This window comes from Schistocerca cancellata, chromosome 4 (assembly GCF_023864275.1).
Source record: "Schistocerca cancellata isolate TAMUIC-IGC-003103 chromosome 4, iqSchCanc2.1, whole genome shotgun sequence".
Classification (NCBI taxonomy): Eukaryota; Metazoa; Arthropoda; class Insecta; order Orthoptera; family Acrididae; genus Schistocerca; species Schistocerca cancellata.
Window position 1 is genome coordinate 176,850,079 of NC_064629.1, and position 25,329 is coordinate 176,875,407.

The following is a 25,329-nucleotide window of genomic DNA, read 5'->3' on the forward strand; positions in this document are numbered from 1 at the left end:
GATTTGACGTAATAAGTCTTCGGCCTCCAAGATAAATCTAGACAGGTTTGCGATAGAAGTACTCTCAAATAGGTTGGAACCACGCAGGAACGGGATACACTGTCACAGATACTCTGATAGAAGGGAAACGGAGAAATGAAAATATGCAGTGTGGTTTAGGCTATGCTGTAGATGCGCCGCAAAGAGTGCCATTGCCCGTCGACACAGACGCTGTGCACTAGTCTACTGAGCATGAACAGCCCGTAACGGAGGCTGTCTGCGCCTAAGTGGGCCATTAATTTTACATTGCAATGTGATTTTGTAGAAGGGACCCTGATGGAAGGAAAGCGCTGCCGTGTTTGTTTCAGGAATGGGATGAAGACAACCGATGTATAGAGGAAGGATAAAATCGCCGGCCCAAGTGGCCGTGCGGTTCTAGGCGCTACAGTCTGGAACCGGGCGACCGCTACGGTCGCAGGTTCGAGTCCTGCCTCGGACATGGATGTGTGTGATGTCCTTAGGTTAGTTAAGTTTAATTAGTTGTAAGTTCTAGGCGACTGATGACCTCACAAGGGAACCTCCCCATCGCACCCCCCTCAGATTTAGTTATAATTTGGCACAGTGGATAGGCCTTGAAAAACTGAACACAGATCAATCGAGAAAACAGGAAGAAGTTGTGTGGAACTATGAAAAAATAAGCAAAACGTACAAACTGAGTAGTCCATGCGCAACATAGTCAACATCAATGATGATGTGAGCACAGGCGCACGGTGGTCCCGTGGTTAGCGTGGTTAGCGTGAGCAGCTGCGGAACGAGAGGTCCTTGGTTCAAGTCTTCCCTCGAGCGAAAAGTTTGCTCATTTTATTTTTGCAAAGTTATGATCTGTCCGTTCGTTCATTGACGTCTCTGTTCACTGTAATAAGTTTGGTGTCTGTGTGTTGCGATTAGTAGACGAAAGGACATGCCTCTCCAATGGGAACCGAAAACATTTGATCGCAAGGTCATAGGTCAACCGATTCCTCCACAGGAAAACAAGACTGATATATTCTATACGACATTGGTGACGGCATGTGCGTCACATGACAGGAATATGTTGTCGACCCACCTAACTTTACACGTGGCGAATGGGTAAAAAGATTCTTCTACCTTGGCCGATTTAGGTTTTCTTGTGGATGTGATAATCACTCCCAAAAAAGTGATGAAAACATAAGAGTTTGTCACAAACTGCAACAAATGAATGCAACAGTTTCACAGTCGCACAGTTTTCTCTGTGCTCTGTCAAAACATATGTTTTTAAAGTTTTCAAATTTTTCCGTGTGTAGACCGTCAAATCCTGCATATGTCCAAGCAAATCTGAACATGTCCTGGAATTTTGGAGAGTGAAGTTGATTATTTGTGAGTGCCTGAACTCTGATTATTGTCTGAAAATAAAAATTTCACTCAAGGGAAGACTTGAACCAAGGACCTCTCGTTCCGCAGCTGCTCACGCTAACCACGGGACCACGGCGCTCCTGATCTCACATCGTCCTTGATGTTGCCTATGTTGCCCATAGACTACTCAGTTCGTATATTTTGCTTATTTTTTCATAGTTCCACACAACTTCTTCCTGTTTTCTCGATTGATCCATGTTCAGTTTTTCAAGGCCTATCCATTGTGCGATGGGGAGGTTCCCTTGTCAGAAGTTAAGTCGCATAGTGCTCAGAGCCATTTGAACCAATGATAAAATCAAGATCGCAGTAAAAGAGGAATCGAGGCAGGCGATTAACAACGCCAATAGAAACCAGAAACAAATAAATGGAACAGGAAGTATACATACATCTCAAAAAGTAAATACCTTTTAAATTATGAGTGTAAGCTAATATACTGTTAGAACCGTGTGCTTTAAATGTTGGTGATCTAATACACCTAATAAGAATACATATTTATGTATGTCTGAAATATGCCTGCAGAGCCAAAGGAAAGAGCGAATAAATGAATCCAGGAGACAAAGATCTGCTAAAACATCGGCAATTCATTCCCAACATCCCACTGACAAAACGAAGTAAGGGTAACCATGTAATTACAGGTGGAAACCTTCAAGAGGCCGACACAGAACAACTGTGGTAAAGTTGGTATAGTATTGTGTCGTTCCATGACAATATTTTGTTTTGTTTTGCCCTTAGTGTAAAACGGGCGCCCACTGAATTTTATGCTTAATTTATCCTTTAACAGTAACTCCATGTACGTATCTTAGACACATGTAGACGAGTTGGTGATTTGTATTACATGTGCATAGTAACACGATGAAGTCGGCCTAAGTATTAGTCAGTGGCATTTTTCATGTAATCACGCCTAAATGCTACGTCGAGTAGAGTAGAAGTAGTTGGCTCAGTTCAATATTTCTTGGTAGTAGGGGGATTGGTGACGGAATTTTTCCAAAACCACCTGATACCATTTTCATCCATTTCCAGTATATGTGTTGTAACTGTCAACAATGTCATACCACATTGGCAGAAGTATTTTGTTTTATATGTCTTCAACGACGTATTTATTATTGTACATCTATCACACCGGTCATAACTAGAATCATTTTAACTTCAATATTTTCATGACTAGCTGTGCTTATTGTCAATAGAGACATCAGTTCATATTTATCTTGGGTCAATGTTGTAGCTTTAGGAACCTAGGAATAGTCAAATAATTTTGTCTTGCCTTGACGGCCTTGTTATGTATACAGGGTGTTACAAAAAGGTACGGACAAACTTTAAGGAAACATTCCTCACACACAAATAAAGAAAAGACGTTATGTGGACATGTGTCCAGAAACGCTTAATTTCCATGTTAGAGCTCAGTTTAGTTTCGTCAGTATGTACTGTACTTCCTCGATTCACTGTCAGTTGGCCCAATTGAAGGAAGGTAATGTTGACTTTGGTGCTTGTGTTGACATGCGACTCATTGCTCTACAGTACTAGCATCAAGCACATCAATACGTAGCATCAACAGGTTAGTGTTCATCACTAACGTGGTTTTGTAGTCAGTGCAATGTTTACAAATGCGGAGTTGGCAGATGCCCATTTGATGTATGGATTAGCACGGGGCAATAGCCGTGGCGCGGTACGTTTGTATCGAGACAGATTTCCAGAACGAAGGTGTCCCGACAGGAAGACGTTCGAAGCAATTGATCGGCGTCTTAGGGAGCACGGAACATTCCAGCCTATGACTCGCGACTGGGGAAGACCTAGAACGACGAGGACACCTGCAATGGACGAGGCAATTCTGCGTGCAGTTGACGATAACCCTAATGTCAGTGTCAGAGAAGTTGCTGCCGTACAAGGTAACGTTGACCACGTCACTGTATGGAGAGTGCTACGGGAGAACCAGCTGTTTCCGTACCATGTACAGCGTGTGTAGGCACTATCAGCAGCTGATTGGCCTCCACGGGTACACTTCTGCGAATGGTTCATCCAACAATGTGTCAATCCTCATTTCAGTGCCAATGTTCTCTTTACGGATGAGGCTTCATTCCAACGTGATCAAATTGTAAGTGTGGGCTGACGAGAATCCGCACGCAATTGTGCAATCACGTCATCAACACAGATTTTCTGTGATCGTTTGGGCAGGCATTGTTGGTGATGTCTCGATTGGGCCCCATGTTCTTACACCTGCGCTCAATGGAGTTCGTTCTCATGATTTCATACGGGATACTCTACCTGTGCTGCTAGAACATGTGCCTTTACAAGTACGACACAACATGTGGTTTATGCACGATGGAGCTCCTGCACATTTCAGTCGAAGTGTTCGTACGTTTCTCAACAACAGATTCGGTGACCGATGGATTGGTAGAGGCGGACCAATTCCATGGCATCCACGCTCTCCTGACCTCAACCCTCTTGACTTTCATTTATGGGGGCATTTGAAAGCTCTTGTCTACGCAACCCCGGTACCAAATGTAGAGACTCTTCGTGCTCGTATTGTGGACGGCTGTGATACAATACGCCATTCTCCAGGGCTGCATCAGCGCATCAGGGATTCCATGCGACGGAGGGTGGATGCATGTATCCTCGCTAACGGAGGACATTTTGAACATTTCCTGTAACAAAGTGTTTGAAGTCACGCTGGTACGTTCTGTTGCTGTGTGTTTCCATTCCATGATTAATGTGATTTGAAGAGAAGTAATAAAATGAACTCTAAGATGGAAAGTAAGCGTTTCCGGACACATGTCCACATATTTTCTTTCTTTGTGTGTGAGGAATGTTTCCTGAAAGTTTGACCGTACCTTTTTGTAACACCCTGTATGTGTTGTAACTGTCAACAATGTCATGCCACATTGGCAGAAGTAATTTGTTTTATATGTCTTGAACGACATATTTATTACTGTACATCTATGACACCGGTCATAACTACAGCCATTTTAACTTCATTACTTTCATGACTAGCTGTGCTTATTGTCAATTGAGTAATCAGTTCATATTTATCTTGGGTCAATGTTGTAGCTTTAGGAACCTAGGAATAGTCACATAATTTTGTCTTGCCTGGACGGCCTTGTTATGTATATAAGAAAATAAGATATGTAAGCTTTGTGGAAACATGTAACAAGGAGGTAGTACGCCGCGAGTCCACGGCACCCCAGCTCACACCAGGCTAGAGAGCCTGTATCCCTATACAGGCTCTCTACACCAGGCGTCTACGCCGAGCGTGTCGGGGCGGCAGCAGCGCAGGCGGCAACGGCGGCACTACGAGACCCTCGCAGTAGCCAGCTGAGAGCCGGTGCATCCCTCCCCGCGCCAGTCACCTGACGAGCGAAAGGGAACGCGTGACGCATGCCGAGCTAGGTCACCGAACCCAACGCGGCTCTCGCCCAGACGGCCGCTGCAGTAAGGCAACGCCCACTGACCAGACACTCAACGCCCGGCAACGAATAACGCTGCGCACCTGCGCCAAACTGGGGACGCGCAGTAAATAGGGCGTCCACTTGCTGTTTGACGGTACACGAAACACATACGTGCTCCGCACCAACATTAGACGCCACCGGACGCAGAAGGTGGCGTGTCTCACCATTAGCATGCAGCAGCAGAACAAAGGGGCGTGTCTCGCCAATACCACACGCACCAGCTGGCAGCGACCACGAGATGATGCGACGCAGAAGGGCGCGCGTCTCACCACTGGTACGCAGCACGAGAAGAAGGGGGCGTGTCTCACCACTGACGCGTACCAGAAGGGGGCGTGTCTCACCACTGACGCGTACCAGAAGGGGGCGTGTCTCACCACTGACGCGTACCAGAAGGGGGCGTGTCTCACCACTGACGCGTACCAGCAGAAGGGGGCGTGTCCCACCACTGACGCGTACCAGCAGAAGGGGGCGTGTCGCCAATACCACACGCACCAGCTGATAGCAATCACGAGACGATGCGGCAAAGAGGGGGGCGTGTGTCGCCAGACGCATCCCTCCACAATATACAGACAACTGCCACGCTGGCTTGTCGATAACGAGACAGGGCCGACGAACAGCGATGTCCTGCAAATCTACAACGTCGAACCACACCCATTGTATGGACGCAGTGTAATGGGACGCGAAATTAAAGCGTCGCCCATCCACAAGGATCAGCTCAGTTTGCAGGTAAATATAAGTTTAATTTAGTGTTTTGTTTATGTGTTTGTAATATTTTGTTATGTTTGTAAAATATTTAAAGTTTTGTATTTTTGTTTTGTACGTTTCATGTTTGGAGAGAGCAGCGCAACTCGTGCAAACAGCATCTTCACTGCCGGAACCAGAAAGAAAATTGCTAGCCACTAGACGTCGCGGGTCAACGGCCAAAGGGCAGCAGAAGATCCTGTGACCGGGTTGTTGCGTCGAACCTCCAACATTCAAATGAATAAAATCTGTAATTTTCCATTGTAATGACGTCACAGAATGTTTAGTTCATGTTGTATTTTGTTCAGTTCTGTTTTGTTGAGTCTGGTGTTCACACCTGTATGAAGCATATACGAAGACAGTAAAACAGTGTATGCTCTAAAGCTTAAATACGTGTTCGAGAATTATTTATGAAGAGTTATACTGACGAAGAATTATTACTGAATTTTTCCAAGATATTAATTTTCAGAAGAGTTTGCTTTCAATTATTTGAATCCTAAAGGTTTTACAGTCTGGTTTTAATATGGGAAAAATAAGATAACTTGCAAGAATATAATTTCCAAGAAGAAACAAACGACATATAAATTTCAAAAGTTTGCGCAAACCAGTTGGACTGAGTGAAGTAATTTTGCACAAACGACTCAACTGAAGGTGTTTTAATTACAGTTTCGTTCAAGAATCTTTTATAGAGAACTTTAAAAGAATTTAAATAATTTTTTGAAGTGTTTTGTAAACGACGTAGGTGATGAAGTCTGCGCATGGTCATATTTCCAACAAAAAAATCATTGAGTCATACGCGTCGTTACAGTACAGCAGGAGATGGAACTGGGCGAGAAGCAACGTTGTGGGCTGCTGTATAGAGAAAACAACCTGAGCGAGACAACGGACGTTACACTCAACGCCGCCGCCAGCTCCCTATTTCAGTGTTGTGGTTCCCTAGTAGCCCATCCTCCAAGCCGCCTTTAGAAGAAACGTCCACCCCAGCACCAACAGAAATACCCAGTGAAACTACCGTGTGACAAAACTGCAGAATAATAGGGTGTCAACGAGTTCATTTCTATGTGTGTTTGTGTACTTGTGTATTATTTTGTATATGTGGTTATTTACGTGTTGACGAGTGAAATAAGGCTCCCAGAGAGGAGCTAAAGCGTTTCTCTCTCTCTCTCTCTCTCTCTTTCTCTCTCTCTCTCTCTCTCTCTCTCTCTCTCTCTCTCTCTAATGTTATGTGGACATGGGTCCGGAAACGCTTAATTTCCATGTTAGAGCTCATTTTAGTTTCGTCAGTATGTACTGTACTTCCTCGATTCACCGCCAGTTGGCCCAATTGAAGGAAGGTAATGTTGACTTCGGTGCTTGTGTTGACATGCGATTCATTGCTCTACAGTACTAGCATCAAACATCAGTACGTAGCATCAACAGGTTAGTGTTCATCACGAACTTGGTTTTGCAGTCAGTGCAATGTTTACAAATGCGGAGTTGACAGATGCCCATTTCATGTTGGATTAGCACGGGGCAATAGCCGTGGCGCGGTACGTTTGTATCGAGACAGATTTCCAAAACGAAGGTGTCCCGACAGGAAGACGTTCGAAGCAATTGATCGGCGTCTTAGGGAGCACGGAACATTCCAGCCTATGACTCGCGACTGGGGAAGACCTAGAACGACGAGGACACCTGCAATGGACGAGGCAATTCTTCGTGCAGTTGACGATAACCCTAATGTCAGCGTCAGAGAAGTTGCTGCTGTACAAGGTAAAGTTGACCACGTCACTGTGTGGAGAGTGCTACGGGAGAACCAGCTGTTTCCGTACCATGTACAGCGTGTGCATGCACTATCAGCAGCTGATTGGCCTCCACGGGTACACTTCTGCGAATGGTTCATCCGACAATGTGTCAATCTTCATTTCAGCGCAAATGTTCTCTTTACGGATGAGGCTTCATTCCAACGTGATCAAATTGTAAATTTTCACAATCAACATGTGTGGGCTGACGAGAATCCGCACGCAGTTGTGCAATCACGTCATCAACACAGATTTTCTGTGAACGTTTGGGCAGGCATTGTTGGTGATGTCTTGATTGGGCCCCATGTTCTTCCACCTACGCTCAATAGAGCACGCTATCATGATTTCATACGGGATACTCTACCTGTGCTGCTAGAACATGTGCCTTTACAAGTACGACACAACATGTGGTTCATGCACGATGGAGCTCCTGCACATTTCAGTCGAAGTGTTCGTACGCTTCTCAACAACAGATTCGGTGACCGATGGATTGGTAGACGCGGACCAATTCCATGGCCTCCACGCTCTCCTGACCTCAACCCTCTTGACTTTCATTTATGGGAGCATTTGAAAGCTCTTGTCTACGCAAGCCCGGTACCAAATGTAGAGACTCTTCGTGCTCGTATTGTGGACGGCTGTGATACAATACGCTATTCTCCAGGGCTGCATCAGCGCATCAGGGATTCCATGCGACGGAGGGTGGATGCATGTATCCTCGCTAACGGAGGACATTTTGAACATTTCCTGTAACAAAGTGTTTGAAGTGTCCACCCGGCCTCCCGCATGCCCACTATACGCCCTCGCTCAAAGTCCGTCAACTGCACATACGGTTCACGTCCACGCTGTCGCGGCATGCTACCAGTGTTAAAGACTGCGATGGAGCTCCGTATGCCACGGCAAACTGGCTGACACTGACGGCGGCGGTTCACAAATGCTGCGCAGCTAGCGCCATTCGACGGCCAACACCGCGGTTCCTGGTGTGTCCGCTGTGCCGTGCGTGTGATCATTGCTTGTACAGCCCTCTCGCAGTGTCCGGAGCAAGTATGGTGGGTCTGACACACCGGTGTCAATGTGTTCTTTTTTCCATTTCCAGGAGTGTATAATTTGCTGTCTATGGACTTTGCATTTTAGCAGTTGAGTTAACCTGTCAACATTTCATTCTAGCCCTATTCGGGAAATTCCAGTATAAGTCAATGGGAAGCAGACACGTCATCTCCTCCAATCAAGGACAAAGGTGCACAGCTTTCTTGGCTAATTCCACTAGTCAATCACAGGTTTATTGACAGATTACGACGTTATCATTACTACATTAATGGTTTTCCAATGAACACACTCAATTTCATGCATTACTTAATTATTTTAGTATCATCGCAATGATTTGTTGATTTTGCACTTTTCACTTACATTTTTAGGTGTATGTCAGCACCATTTGATTTTGCAAATGACACTTCTTTGGCTCATTTTAACGTAATTTCTTTCATTAATTTTTTTAACATTATTGCATTTGTTTGTTGATCTTGCACTTTTCACTTGGACTTTTACATGTGCATGGCAGCACCATCTGATTTTACAAATGACATTTCTGTGGTTCATTTCGACTGATATTTTCATCACAAGATGAATGATTTTGAATGGTCATCACCTGTTTGGCTAGGATGTTAATTTAGACATTTCCTATGTTATTCACTTGCTATGTTGTTTAAATGCCACCTCCTTATGCCAAGTGGTCCCATATTTGCTCCGCTCGTAGCGAGAATATTCGTTCATGCCAGAGAGCAGGACGTTGCAAATTTTTTTTAACCTTTTCTACAGCACAAACTATTGTTTGCAATCATTTCTTTCCATCCACGCATGGGGTGATGAAACGGTACAGTAGCAACAGGCTTCGCTGCTCGCTCGCACCGGGAAAGACAAACGGAGTGGGCTCCGCCACCAATTTTATTGCACGACGCGGCCGGCAGCGGGTGCAACAGAATCCATGTGGACGGGTGGAAAGAAATGTATCAGGCTTCATAACACATATTTACATGTGTCGAGTACTATGCACTTCTTGTACGTGAATGTGAATCTGCACATGAACTTTCCTAATCCTCTTTACACCTTTCCATAAAGCGTGGCCAAATCTTAGTTGGGAAGTCGTTCTGCAGTATAGTAGTGCCAACCTTACTCCTGGGTAGGGGATCAGAGAGACATCACAGGCAGGTAAAAGTCAAAGACGTTCCAGTGTCACAAGATTTGAGGTGAAGAGGTTGGTCACGGCCAAGTCGTTCGACCATCCCCTCCACCGGGGCCCAGGGAGACCTCTGGGTGCCCGCGATATTCTGGGGGTGTTCCAGAAGACGGGTAAGTGAGCAGACATGCCTTCAGTGCGTCTGTCTCGATGTTCACACGTGAAAGAGAGGTATTTGAATATTTGCACCAATTCTTTTATTTCCAGCTTCCGATTGTGCAAGGAAATGAATGTTCTCGTTTAATTTCGGAAATTTGACCCCGTGTGTTAATGTATCTGGTCCCCAGTTTGCCCGTTATCCTCCTCACATAGTGGATGTCCCATGTAAAACATTGGGAGACTTTGGTGGTGTACATAATTCCGTCTTGCCCGTAGGAATGTGCGTGCAGCTTAGTATATAATGTACCCGAGCTGTAAGTTGTAAAATTGTAATATCTGTAAACTGGAACAATTGCTGCAATGGCTCTAAAGTCTAGTGATAATGTTTAAAATAAATAGGTAATTAATTGTCATCAATCTTTAACATACCCTAAAAATCACATTGGAGTCAAGTTAAAGGAATTCATTTAAAATAAAAGATATAGAATGCAGAGACCCACACATCAGTGTGTGAGCCCTCCAACCCCTTGCCAAGTATCGTACAGAAAGGGTAGGCTCTCTAGGTATCGCTCTCACGCTCCCCTCCCCAGTTATCCGTTGAGCAATTTTCATTCAGGGCTTGACGACATCAACTTTCATCTGGCGTCCCTAGGCAAGGAGGTTTGACGGTCATCTTTCATTGTCACATAAGCGGTGAAATAAAGGTAGAAAATTAATGTTTTTTGAGTCCAGAAAGCTATGTGCAACAGAAACTCAGATCATTTTGTCATTTTCATTGCAAAATTTCCGGCTTATTCATGTCTGGGGTAATAATAGAGGGCTGTTTGCCTGGGTTGTCTGCTAGCGTAGTGAAAGGTGTTTGCTACTGCAAGGCAGGTCTGGTTTGTTTTCAGTTCTAATCTCGATGGAGGCAGATAGACTATCAGTAAAGCAATTTTAAGAAATTATCGCGCCCCCAATACGTTTTATTGCTACCTTTATTCTGTACCGACGCCCTGTGGATGTCAATATGAAACTCTTGTACAATTTTATGCTTGTTACTGCCTACTTTTTGCGCTTCTGTCAATAATGGAATTGACTTACGTGTGCCACTGATTGATTTTTAACTGAATTTCGTTACGAATCTTCACGCATTGAACGTTGACACAGACCGTTTCGCCACCGAATGCGCATAATATCTTGCTATTTCGTAACGATATGGGGTACTTTGCCTTACTACAACAGTTATCTCGATAAGCTGAAATTCATTTTTATTGGTACAGTCCATATTAATTAGCGTTTCTTCTTTCATTTATATCTTATATTTACGTGTTGTGTTTAACACACTAATCAGCATTAATATAGTCTTACGCATGACTGAAAATAGTCTGACAAAGTTCGGATAGTTTTTCAGTTTCACGCCTGTGCATAGTATGTTGATAGCACTTCGTCGCCTTGCCTGTTATGCTGTGTAGAAGACTTAAAAGCTGTGCGGCTCAGCATAACTAAAAGGCGAGAGGTCTCGCTCCTTTGTCCACGACTGTACATTGTACACTACATGGTACAGTGAATAGTTGATGCTGGGGTACTATCAAAGCACGTGTTATGCATGAAGAGCCACTGCACTCACCGTATGTGACTTTGTGTTGTGGATTCGTAAGTACCTTTATTCTCAGTCCGATCTTCTTTTAAGAGAACACACTTAGAGGTGTTCTGTGACATCCGCACATTCTCAAGACGACCTTGTACAGCATGTGATTCCTGCTTTGGAAGAGTGCAGCTGTGCAGAAGCCATTGTTTTCATGCAAGAGGGTTAATAATAAAATCAACATTATGCCCTTTTCAGTTGTTTAACCTGTTCTGCCCACAACCAGTTCCTAATCCGTTATGTAGGGAAACATTTTTCCTGCAATCACAGTGCCAGATTTGCACCTGGTGGCCAAAATTGGACCCATTATCTTCCAGCTTAAATCTGTTCAAGATTAACAATTAGAAGATTAATAATTAGCATACCTACCATTTTTTGCTGCTATACGACAATTACAGTGCAAAAGGAGCCTCTGTTAGTATCTGCACTTCAATTTCAGCCACCTGGTACCTACAAAAATGACAATACAGCAAGCACGTGGTGCTCGAGAACGAACTATGACTGGATGGCGGCTGGCCCCTACCATTCTATTCGCTGAAATGTCAGTCGTAAAGTAATTTTAATTTGAGTATAACAGCTTCACAAGATACCATCTGCCATGCACTGTATAGTGACTTGCAGAGTATATACGTACATGAAGATATAATAGTAATGGAGAGAAATGTTTAGGGGGAAGTTTCAAAAATGAAAGGTCTAAAAGGCCAGAATGACTAGAAAACAAACAGAAAATGGTCTGAAAAAATGAAAAAGAATAACATTGAAACAATGAAAGACACAAGAAGAAAAAGAAAGGAACAAAGAAAGATAAAGATTTGAAATTGGCACATGATCCCAAGAAGGGCTGAAAGTAGAAAGAAGCAAAACTGTCACCATACAGTGTATCATTTTACAGCAGAGTTTGATGTTGAATAATATCATACACAATTTTCAACTACAAATCATTGTACTCTACTCACGTTAGTAAGCCTTCTACCCAAATATTAGTTTCTATTTCTTATTTTACTCTGTTGATTTACATGATTTTCACTGTATTACTTATCAAGTTTCCTTAACTGATAAATGTCTAGATTTGAAATAGTTGTTTAGTGATCACCAGTGAAGCACCCAATAGGAAGATGGAATAACAAGTAATTAACAACTTTCAGATTTTAAAAAATGCATTAATTACATGTAAATTCTACATAAAATGTTGAGTAATTCCATGAGGTATTCCTAACTTCATAACAATTACTTATCTACTATTTATTATATATTTAATTGTATTGCGACAGTAAAAAAATTGTTGACACTTACCCACGTTTTCACAGCTCTAACTCCACCACCAGCACTAACACCAACGCCAACACCAACCCCACCACCAGCACCACCACCACCAGCACCTTCTGGTTCTTCGCAATAAAGAGGATTCCTTGAATTTCTCAGCCCCTGGTAACCATGTTCGAGCTCAGTATATGACATGGTTGGGACTGCTCACGGGCTGAGCCATGTAACCTGAACAAACGTAAACATTAATAGACATGGAAAATCTTTGTATCATGAATGTACAACAGTTTTCACAAATTTGTTTTCTACACTTCTTTAACATTAAAGACTTAAGAAAGCCATTGGGGAGAATATCTAGCTGCTTTATGAGTTCAAAATTTCCTCTATAACTGTTTTAACTTTCTTTGCTGCCTCTATGTTATTGCGAGGAGTTATTTCAAGCAGATACTATAAAATTTAAACTTTATATGTTTGACTGTATTAGTGAGTATGGGTGTTCATCGCATGACAGATTCAAATTTTTTTTTCTGCGTAAAAGTATTTTTTAGATTTTTTTAACATCGCTTTTTTGCGATAATGAGATGAACTTCTCGGACAACTGAAAGGTCAGGCTAGGTGAACATTCTCTCTCTCTGTGTGTGTGTGTGTGTGTGTGTGTGTGTGTGTGTGTGTGTGTGAGAGAGAGAGAGAGAGAGAGAGAGAGAGAGAGAGAGAGAGAGAGACTACAGGATACAAAGTTACGTATGTTTTATATCAAATATGTTGTAAATAAAATACCCTTACGTTTGAATCCCTCTATAGTGTTTGATGTTTTCTAGCGTGTTCATGCACCTCATTAAACCAGTGGACACAATAGGCGATCCTACATTTTAATGGCGTCAATCAGCATTTTCACATGAGCAAACTTTGTGAGAAGGAACTTTAAGTAGGGGGGGGGGGGGGGGGGTGATCTCTCTCTTCTTAGCATGCTACCTGACTAGCATGAGTTACGGGTCAATCGAAAGGTGGGGGGAGGGCGCCAGTGGAGAGGGTTGACTCGCATATTTATGAAGGGAGTCCCAAAAGTAAGTTCTACATTATTAAGGCAGGCCAAATAACTTGTCCTGAATGCTACACTATACTTCAAAGCGACACAGATATATGGGCCTATTTTTTCAATATAGTTACCAAATCTCTGTAAAGAGCAGCCAGGAAGTTCTACACACCATTCAATTCCTCGACAATAGAAATCCGTTCCTCAGTTACTGAGCCACTAAAGTGCTCATCATTGGAAAATCAACGATTGCTGGAAATCGGACCCACGAATGCCTCCACATTATCAGCTGTGGTCAACGTTGATGGCCTTACTTCCCGACTGGCATCAACTCCATTTGTTCGGTCTTGGTCGAATTTTCGGCACCATTTCCCTATGACTGGATGCGACATTTCATTTCGTCCATATACTGCCAGAATTTCACACTGGATCTGTTTGCATCTTTTTACTCATAATAATCATACTGTCCCACATACTTCAAATATGGAGTACACTTCTTGTTGCTACGTCATTTCACTGCCACACTGTGATGCACCTTTATCGGTACTGCAGCAGAGCCATGTCCGCAGAAACATAGAACATTTGACACTCTTGTTGCGTTATGGTCTTAGCAAGGGATGTCATGTAGCTTACTTTTGGAAGTCCCCTCAAACAAATAGCTGGCAATTCAAATTACAGTGTTTAATGAGTATGTGGGCAATCTATATAATAGTTGATATACGAGGTGTACATAAAGTCCGGGAACACTTGCAATTATTTATTGCACAACAACCAAACATTGTACAGATACGATACATATGTCACTTTGAAGAGAAACCCTGGAAGTTTTTTTTTCATGTATACCGCCACAGTGTAGGTTGGTAATTTGCCGATAATCAGTGCTAGTCACAAACATAGCGAGTTCAGATGCGCAGCGAGCTTTCTGTTGTTCGACAAAACAAGTGTGCTACAGCTGTTCAACGGATGTTTAGAACCAAGTACGGTTAGAAGCCACCAACAAGGAAGGCCATTTACCACCGGCACAACAAATTCATTACGACGGGTTGCTTGTGCCCGGCAAAGAGAAGCGGACGTCCCAGTGTGAGTTAAGTGAACGTGGAACGCGTACAAGAGATATTCATAAGGAGTCCAAAGTAATCGGTGCGTCGTGCATCCCGTGAACTGGAAATGACTCCAGTGACTGTGTGGAAAGTCCTGCGACAGAAGCTGTCTTTGGAACCATTCAAATTGGAGCTAGTGCAGCAGCTCAATGACGACGCCAAAGACAAGCGTTTTAAGTATTGTTCGCAGTTACAATTGAATGACGATGGGGATGGAATTATTGATTGTTTAATTTTTAGTGACAAGGCCACTTTTCACACTAATGGGTAAGTTAACAGGCATAATTGTCAAATCTGGGGTACAAAGCATCCACACAAATGCACTGAAGTTGAGTGTGATTCCCCAAAGGTAAATGTTTTTTGTTCCTTGTCACGCCGAAAACTGTACGGGCCATTCTTCTTCCCTGATGGTGGTGGTGGTTAGTGTTTAACGTCCCGTCGACAACGGGGTCATTAGAGACGGAGCGCAAGCTCGGGTTAGGGAAGGATTGGGAAGGAAATCGGCCGTGCCCTTTCAAAGGAACCATCCCGGCATTTGCCTGAAACGATTTAGGGAAATCACGGAAAACCTAAATCAGGATGGCCGGAGACGGGATTGAACCGTCGTCCTCCCGATTGCGAGTCCAGTTCTTCTTCCCTGAGAGCACTGTCACTTGATATTGATACTTGAACATGTTGCAGCAATGGCTGATGCTTCAAATGCAATCAGACTCTCCATCTTTCAGCAGGATAGGGCTCCAACCCATTTTCATCGTGAAGTTCGTGGGTACCTGAAGACGGAGCTGCCGTATCGATGGATCGGCCGTGCTACAGAAGGAGACAACTGTTTCATGAAATGGCCTCTCCGATCACCAGATCTCACTCCGTGTGACTTTCTTCTGTGAGGACACATTAAAGATCTGGTTTAAGTGCCGCCTCTACCACGTGATGTAGCAGAGCTCCGGGAGAGAATACGGGAAGCGACAGCCACAGTCGACGATGCCAAGCTGGGACGGGCATGGCAAGAATTCGATTACCGTATTGAAGTCTGCCGCGTCACTCATGATTTGAATATCGAATGTTTGTAAAAAAAAAAAAAAAAAAAAAAAAAAAAAGGCAGAAAGAAAGAATTAAACTTTCAGAGCTTCTCTTCAAAATGCAATACGTATTATGACATCTGTGCAATGTTTGGTTCTTGTGCAACAAATAAAGTGTTCTCGGACTTTACGTACACCCTGTGTATATATACTAGTTGATAATGGGACTGGTTTGTAACATGTCTAGTGTGAGGACAATACAGCGTAAGTTGAAGCACGAAGGTAAAAAATCTTTAATGTTTATAATTCTGTTGGGGTTATTGACTTAATGTTGATGAGTGCTCCAGGCAGTGTGTAGTGGGTTAGTGTGTGATCCAGTCCAATAACAAGTTCATCAGTGACAAGTAGCCAAAATTTGGAAACAGTTTAATTCACAAATAATTGGAACAAATATGATACACAGTTTATTGTACCTTATTCTGACACAAATAGATTGTACCTTAGTCAGACACAAATAGCTAAAATGCTAACTAAAATGATCTTGCGATGAGAGGGCCGAGAGGTGGTCAGTCAAACCGTTGGGGGAAGTTTAATTCCCCGGAGCTTGTTCCCGTGAAGAGAAGACCAGTGGTAATGCCAAAGTGACACCAACTGCCAACAGACAGCAACACAGAGATCATCCACGGGAACAGAAGAGCTAGCAGGCCAAGGTAAGAGGACTGCAGCCTTGGCTGCATCATCAGTGGCCTCATTTTCCATCAGACCGACTTGGCCAGGAACCCACATGAACATCACGGTGGCTCTGTCAACAGTGAGCAAGTGCAAGGTTTCTTGGACCCGTTGCACTAAGGGATGGAGTGTGTACAGCACACAGAGGCTCTGAAGGTCGCTGAGACAATCGGAGAATATGACAATTAAAAAGCCTGGCTTGCTGGATGTACTGGGTGGCCTGAAAGAGGGTGAAAAGCTCTGCTGCAAAAATCGAGTACTGTTCTGGATGCCGATATCGAAAATTGTCGATGTCAATAACGAAGGCACACCCAACATTGCGGTCAGTCTTAGAACCACCAGTGTACACAAAGGTGCTATCACTAAGTTGTGAGCGAAGGTCGAGAAACTTACAGCAATAGATTGAATTTCGAGTAGTGTCCTTGGGAAGCAAATGTAGTCCAAGGTGAACAAGGGTTGCCCCGTGAAGCCAAGGCAGTGAAGGGCTCACACCCACTGAGAATGTGGGAGGTATCTTGAAGCTAAACTGTAGGACCAACAGCCAAAAGCAGACTCCAGGAGGTAACAGAGAAGAAGGAAGCCATAGACAAAGGGGGCATAAGATGAGTGGCTAGGCACGGAAGACAAGTGGCATGTGGATGCTGGTATGACAGTGATAGTTCAGCAGTTGCTGCATAGACACACTCAACCAGGCTACTGCAAAAGGTGTTGGTGGCCAATGTATTCCACGATGGTAGATTGTGTTAAGACAGTATAAGATGGACGGACGTGCAGATGAATAAACGAAACACCCGTTGTCAAGTTTACAACGAAGAAGGAATTGGTGTAAATGGAGGAGGATGGTTTGACCCGTTCCCCAGGAAGTACCACTTAAGACATGTAGGACACTGAGGAACTAGGTACATTGCGCGGCCAGGTACGACACATGGGAGGACCAAGAAAGTTTCCTACCAAGCATGAACCTCAGGAATTCCGTAGTTACAGTGAATGGAAGAGCAACATGCCCTAGATGTAACGACAGTGGAAGAAACCCAATGTTTCGCCAAAAATTCATACAAACAGTTTGGCCAGTGGAAATCATAAGCCACTCTCGATGCTCCATGAGTAAAAGCGATCAAAGCAATGCTGAAGACACTACTCAAGGAAACAAGTCCGTGGAGAACTGCAATAGATGGCAAGTCATCGGCAAAAAGTGAGCTGAGATTCCTGGCAGGAGACAGTCCATAATAGAGTTAATGGCTACAGCAAAGATTATGACACCCAGGACACAGCCTTGAGGCACCGCATTGTCCTGGACAAAGGTGTCTGACAAGGCGTACCTTGCAAACTCAATTTTTTAAAAATTCCTAAAGGAAACGGGACAGACGGCCACAGAAGCCCCACGAGCGTGAATTACGGAGAATATTAGTCCTCCAGCAGGCGTCGTAGGCTTCCCAAGCTATCTCCAAATCAAAAATTGACAACAGTCCGGCATTTCTGCAGAAAACTGTTCATGACATGGGTTGAAAAAGGGAAGAGATGGTCAACTGCAATACGGTGTACTCGGAATAATCATTGTGCAGTGGTTAGTACATAATTAGATTGGAGCCATACTGGTCTTCCAGGAATCATGTGTTCCATCACCTTGGAAACACAGCTGGTGAGAAATGGCGCGGTGTTTGTCCTTACCAGGCTTAAATATGGTCTTGGTTGGTTGGTTGGTTGGTTAAAGCGACCAACATACAGCGACCTCGACCATACAGGTCTAAATGACTGAAAATCAGAAAAAGCCTATCATGCAAAACTCAAGGGAAGTGAACCCCAAGGTCTACCAATGGCAGTGAAGCTGAGATAAGGGATAAAAATAAGAGAGACAGAGGAAGAAAGTCAAGCAAGGTACCTCATCTAGGGAGCAGCCAGAAGACCCTGAAAGCAGAGTGCAATGAGGGGACATACAGCCCCAATCCCTTACCAGAGGTACTCCATTCAAACAGAGTTTGCCTTGGAAAGACTAGCAACACAGGCAGGCCAAGAAAAGCACAGGCAGACAAAACATGAACAAGTTGGACAGATCATGCTAAAGAGAAAGGAGGAAGAGTAAAAGGGCAGGTAGTGTGAGGACTGCGCTGGACCACGAAGCCCAGACAGCTGCCGTCCGGTGTGGGCATAAGAGGCAACAGGTTCCGCCAAACCCTCAAAGGGCCGATAAGATCAACTGGCACCCCCTTAAAAAGAGTAGTGAAATCACGCTGCACGAATATAACGTAAAACTAAGTCAGCCATTGAGGCATTCTCTCCTAACACCTGGGTGTAGCGAGTCAGGGAGATTAAGATTGGGACAGTCCAGCAAAATTTGGACCACAGTTAAACGAGAGCCACAATGACAATGGGGGGGGGGGGGGGGGGGGAGGTCCTCAGTACAGAGGGGATGACCATGATTCAGCCAAGTATGGCTGATGCAGATCCAGCAAACGACAGTAGAGTCCTTCTGACAGTCCTGCATGGAGGACCTCCACAGATTTCTGGTCTCCTTTATTACCTGTAGTTAGTTTGGTGAAGTCAGAGTGACCCATTCCGTATTCCAGGTACGGCATGATACTGATTGGTGGTCTGTTTCCGGAATACCGATCTGAATAGTCAGTTTACTGGTATCCAGTTTGGCCATGCTATCAGAGGGTTTCACTGCCTGAGATCCCGACATGATCTGGGGTTCAGACGAACGTCGTCACTCACTGTCCACACTTCAGGGAATCTTCGATAGGAATTACCACGGATGGCGAGGGATGCACTGGTTGAGAGCTTGCAAACTGCTCAAGGAGTCACTCCAGATGAGAAAGAAATCACCAGCGCAGGAGCGGACATGCTCAAGATCACGAGAGATGCCTAGTGAGGAGTGCAGTTCAGTATGTCTCGTGTGAGTATAAACAAAGCCACATGACCAGTAACCACAGAGCCATCAGGGTAGACTACTACTGAACCTTGGGATGCGCAAAGGATGGAGAAAATTGGCAGTGGGGGGCCTTATGATGAACTGAGTTTTTCAGACCTTGGGATAGGTCAAGACAAAGCTGTAGCTTCACCAAAGGAGTGTATCTGAGTGGGTCCAGAGGACAGGTGGAAGAGGAAATAAAGTTCAGAGAGGACAGACCGGCTGCAGGTTACAATCGTAATCTGTGATCTGAGTCATCATTGTGAGAGATGGATTACCACATTTGAACAGAGTAGACAGTAGTTCGGATGCTTAGGGGAGCTGCGAATGTGGGTAGCGAAACTGACAGACTGTTGTTGGCACCTGATTCACAATGGAGGGACCCCAGCCTCCATGAGTATGCTGCCCACAGACCTAGTCCGAAAGGGTTCTGTCCCAAGCCTATCCCAACAGTGGTGTGTCGGATCCATTATCCGCAACGCTGAGGGCGATGCCAATCTGTAGGCCAGACTCCCATAATCGAGGTGGGATTGTATCGGGGCTTTGCAAAGCTGCAGCAGTGCAGTGCAATCTGCACCCCAGCTGGCGTTACTCAGGCAGTGAAGCCTATAAAGTTGTGGCCAGCACTATCGCTTAAGCTGCCGAAGATGGCGAACCCATGTCCACTGAGAATCGAAGACAAGTCCTAAAAAGTAATGTCTCCACCGCACTGAGTAGTTGGTCATCGAGGTAAAGTTCTGTTTGGGGGGGCAGTGCAAGAAGACCTCGAAACCCAAGGAGCCAACACACCCACCAGCTCACCAAGTGTTCAAGCAACATACAGAGAACATTGGTGAGACTTACTGGGTGACAACTGTCCTTTTCTAAAGGGTGTTTACCTGCTTTCTGTACTGGGACAATGATGCTTTCTCGCCATTGTAACAGGAAGTCGCCCTCGCTTCAGATGCAATTAAAGACATCAAGGATATGATGGTGACAACCCACTGCTTGAACATTTGGTTGTGGAAACCAACCATGGGGCTGTATCAGGGTAGTGAGCTAGCACACTGACGAATTCCCACTCACTGAGAGGAGCATTATAGGGCTCCATGTGGTTTGTAGCGAAAGATAAGTGCTTTCACTCCCCCCACTGTTTTAGAACATGAAAGGCAGATAATTCTCAGATGCTGAGGCTTGAGCATAATGCAGTGGGATATGTTCAGCGACGGCATCTTGCTCAGTGTAGACAGTGCCATTCAAGGTAATACTAGGTACATCTGCAAGTGTCTGGTATCTGTAGAGATCTCTTATTTTAGCCTAAACCTGCAAAGGAGATATACATGGTCCAATAATTGAAACATACCATTCCCAGCAGTGTCGCTTCCATTTCTTTATTATGTGGTGAGCACAGGGACGGAGCCACTTAAAGGCAACGAAGTGTTCCATCAATGGATGCCGCTTATGGCATTGGAAATCCCATGTACAATCTCTAATGGCCTCTGCTATTTCTGGCGACCAAGAAGTCACAGCCGTCGCGGCAAGCCTGAGGACCAGGGGATCGCTAAATCAAATGCTGATATATTATGGTCTGCCTCATCAATATATCAATGCAGGGGGGAGTCAAGATCGACAGCAGAGGCCAAAGCATCCCAGTCAGCCTTGTTGGGAGCTGATCTGAGCAGGCATCCAGGGAAATGATGCTGAGGACAGGAAAATCGGGAAGAGGTCACTGTGACACACGTTATCATGGACCCTCCAGAGGATGGATGGAAGAAGACAAAGGCTGGAAATGGAAATGTCAATGGCTGAGAAAGTTCTGTGCACCTCAGTGAAGTGTCTGGGGATACCAGTATTCACTAGGCAAAAGTAAAGTTTTGCCAGTACATTTTCGAGGTCTTTACTGCGGCCAGTGACCGTGTTTCCAGCCCACAAAGGGTTACAGGCGTTGAAATCACCTAAGATTAGGAAAGGTGGGAGCAGCAGAGAAACCAATGCAGACAATATGTTCTGAGACACTTCACCATTTGGAGGGAGGTAAACACTACAGATGGTAATATACCGAAATGCCCACAGCCACAGCCTCCAAAGGCGTGTTAAGAGGCACAAGTCCGCTATACAGAGTGTCCGGAACACTGCCAAACACCATGTCATAGATAGAATGATTCTTATAATATCTCTGGTACCCATGAAGGGCCAGAGTCCTCAGGCGGGATGTGGTGGTGTGGGTGCCACTACAATGTCCTTCTCCTTGGAGCACTTATGATTGTATTTCCTCTCCTTATAAGATTTTGATGATTGTGAGGGTTTCTCTGAATCAGTTTCAGGTAAAGATCATGACTGTGAAGCCCTGCGACCGGCAACTTGTGGCTCCTTCGGCCACTGACTGAAGTCCATTCGTAGACCATCAGAAATCTTTGAAGAATGTGTCCAGAGGGACCCCTTCCTGGCGAGAGAAGCTCGAGGAAGGTGATTTGTCTCCATCTGGGAGGTGGCAACCAATTTTTCCCGGTGAGTGGGAAGCCATCGATCCCAAAGTGAGTATGGGGGAAGCAGCAAGAAGAGACCCCCAACCATCAGTAGGCCAGGCATGGTTGAGCGGCCCTGAGGGCCCACTGTAGGAGATGTAATGGGTGGAAGTACCCTTGCCAAAGGAGCGACGTTGTCGTAGCTGTATCATATGGCACTGTCTGATGTGCTGGCTGCAACTGCTCGTCCTACTTTTTGGCCTCTTTGTAGGCGAGTTTGTCCAGAGCCTTGTATTCTTGTATTTTCTTCTCTCTGGAAAACAGTGCAATATGGTGAGCAGGGGAATTGTGCTTTCCTCAGTTGACACAGATGGAGGGGGGAGGCGGGAGGGGCATAAGGAGCGTTTGCATGTAGTGATCGTTCACAATCTCTAGAGATGGGGCTTGTGTGCCTGAATTTGAGACACTTGAAGTGCCACATGGAGGAGGGGGGAGCATACGGTTTCACAACGCATCAGTATACGATCACCTTGACATTTTCAGGCAATGAATATCCCTCAAAGGTGAAGAGGAAGGGCCTGGTAGCAACCCTGATGTCATTTGGCCCACAACAGAGAAAGTGTGCAGCCCATTGTGCCTAATTGGCACATAGCTCATCATCAGATTGTAGGAGCAAAAAAAAAAAAAATGGCTCTGAGCACTATGGGATTTAACTTCTGAGGTCATCAGTCCCCTAGAACTTAGAACTACTTAATCCTAACTAACCTAAGGTCATCAAACACATCCATGCCCGAGGCAGGATTCGAACCTGTGACTGTAGCGGTCGCGGAGTTCCAGACTGTAGCGCCTAGAACCGCTCGGCCACCTTGGCCGGCTTTGTAGGAGCAGGTCTCTGAGGAAAATGATGCTCTGAACTTAATTTAGACTTATGCGGAGTGACAGTCACCAGTATGTCAGCGAGCTCGTTAAAGCAAGTAGTGCCTGTGACTGGGCAGGGGATGCCATTTTGACGAATACTGACCAACTTTTTATTTTAGAGTTGGCTGCCACTTCTCCCAACTTGTCTTCTAATTTCTTCACAAAGAACAAGGGCTTTGTGGGCAACAAGGAATCCTTCTCAGTCCCTGCATAAACCATGTACTTCAGGAGTATTGTTCTGCTGGCCACTTAGACCTACACTCCTCCCACGTCAAAGCCAGGGAAGGGAATATTTTAGAGTCGTATCACTCTGCAGTAACAGAGGACTGTCCTTTCATAGAGACTGCTGGGGCCATATAGCCACCAGTGGGAGATTACTTCATCTGCTTTATATGTGGCTCATCTGTGATGGTGCCACCCACTCGAAATGGGGCTCTCCCTAGGGGCGCCACCTAGCCTCACCGATGGTTTCCTGGCCACTTACCTGTTGCTCAGAGTCCCAGTGTCCCACTAACGATGGGCACATACTCAATGTGACAGGTGTATATGCCCATTGTTCACAGATGAAAAGGCACAAAGGTGGAGCATACACCCCATTCCTGCATGATACGCATTTTGAAGAATATCGAAAATTAGTGGACCATGTGTGTTTTTAATGAAAAGTTATACAGTACACTGGAAGTGGAAACTCAAGTCCCAGTGATAAATCAGGTCCAAGCAGGGCCTGCACCAAGAAAACCATCCAATGAAGGGGCAGAGGGGGGAAAGGGATAGTGGATGTATAAGCTTGTAGCACGGAAAGGAAGTAATGCTGCGAAGGCTGGCGTCCTGTAGTAGCCTAGCACGTACTGACAAAAAAGTTGTGGACCACCTGGAGGACATGCTTCTGAGAGGCGAACGAAATCACCTGAACCTCCTCCACTAGTTTCCGAGGGAGGAAGTTGGGGTGATAGTGGGTGCAGCTTGAAATCTCCTCTAAATAGCGGCCCAAGATGTTGGAGATTGCAACAGGGTCCACAATGATATCATCTGCTCCAGTCAGACCTTTGTCCCTCAAAGCCGATGGAGGTTGCCTCACGCGACAGAAAAGGGAGTGGAACTGTTAAAAGAATTATTAAAGGAAATCCCATTTTTTCTACCACGAAGAACATGATGACAACATTACCCACACACACCTGTTTATAAAAAATGCAGTTCGTCGTTATAGGATGATGGTTAGAAATGAAGGGAGTACGACTCTGTATGTGAATCGCATTGCAGCATGGCTCAGTCCACCAGGGGACCAGGACAGTAAAGAAGTAACACGAGGTGTGGTACGTTCTGCAGCAGTAAGGATAACGTTCGTAATGCACTCTGCCTGGTAGGTCGCCAGGGAGGAGAAAAGCCTCCAGTCGGTCTCAGAAAGCTGGCAATTGGGTTTACACACACATGGCATAGGAGTCAGCAAATGGATTGTCCACGGGAAATGATCGGTCGATTACATGTCAGAGAGAACTGACCACTCGAGATGACAGGCGACCTAGGCAGTGCAGAACGAGAGGTCCAAATGGCAATAGGTTTGCATGAAGTCTGAAAGGGACGTCCGTGCTCCAGTGTTAAGACAAATGAGGTTGAGTTGATTGAGAAGGTCAGCCAAAAAAGAACCTCTCAGATAGTTCTCGAAAAGTGGGTGGATGTATGAAGTCACCGAGCAGCAAAAAGGGTGAGGGAACTGATCAATAAGCAGGAGTAAGTTTGCCCTGGTGATAACTAATAATGATGGGGTGTAGACATTACAACGAGAACACGCGAAACGAGGAAGAAAAACGCGAACTACAACAGCTTGCTGCCAGGTGTTCAATGAAATGCTCTATCTAAGGCCATCATCCGAAGTGAGCACCATGACTCCTCCATGAGATGGAATGACATCCTTCGGGGCAGGAGGCAGGTCAAAGTGGAACACATGGAAACGCAAGAGTTCAAAGTGGTCGCGAGGACCCAGTTTCATTTCTTGGTGGCAGGAAACAACTGGACGCTGCAAATCCAAGAGCGTCGATAACTCCTCCTCATTGGATCTAATGTCACGAACGTTCCATTGGAGAAGTGACATAACGGGGAATTGGGAGGAAAGAACCTCGGTGGCTGCTGACTGCCAGCATTCGCAGACTCACTACTACAGGGTGCATAGCCTGGAGGACGCTGTTCCATGAAATCTACAGAGGCGCCATCATTGTCTCTGGGTCAGCCTGTGTGACTGTAGCAAAAGACTGACATCCTTCAGTATGTGGCACCACAAGGAACCAAGGTGCAACTGGGAGAGTCGTTGGTTCAAATGGCTCTAAGCACTATGGGACTTAACATCTATGGACATCAGTCCCCTAGAACTTAGATCTACTTAAACCTAACTAACCTAAGGACATCACACAACACCCAGTCATCACGAGGCAGAGAAAATCCCTGACCCTGCCGGGAATCGAACCCGGGAAACCGGGCGCGGGAAGCGAGAACGTTACCGCACGACCACGAGCTGCGGACGGAGAGTCGTTGGATCCTTAGCCTCATTCCTTTTACGTTTAGTAGATGTAGACTGAGATGAAGATGACTGGCTCATCGT

At 45.1% G+C, this 25,329-nt stretch overlaps 1 protein-coding gene across 6 annotated transcripts in view; it reads right to left on the reverse strand.

Annotated features, from left to right (window-relative positions):
- Positions 1 to 25,329, reverse strand: part of LOC126185177 (inositol hexakisphosphate and diphosphoinositol-pentakisphosphate kinase) — a 578,601-nt gene that overhangs the window by 434,601 nt on the left and 118,671 nt on the right. For 5 of the 6 annotated variants that reach the window (XM_049928024.1, XM_049928027.1, XM_049928022.1 and 2 more), the window contains exon 2: positions 12,619 to 12,816. In XM_049928024.1, the coding sequence (XP_049783981.1) occupies positions 12,619 to 12,783 (165 nt within the window). In that variant the 5' untranslated portion in view covers positions 12,784 to 12,816. Of the gene's footprint in view, positions 1 to 12,618; positions 12,817 to 25,329 lie in introns of those variants that run through there. The other variant, XM_049928025.1, reaches the window with a different exon arrangement.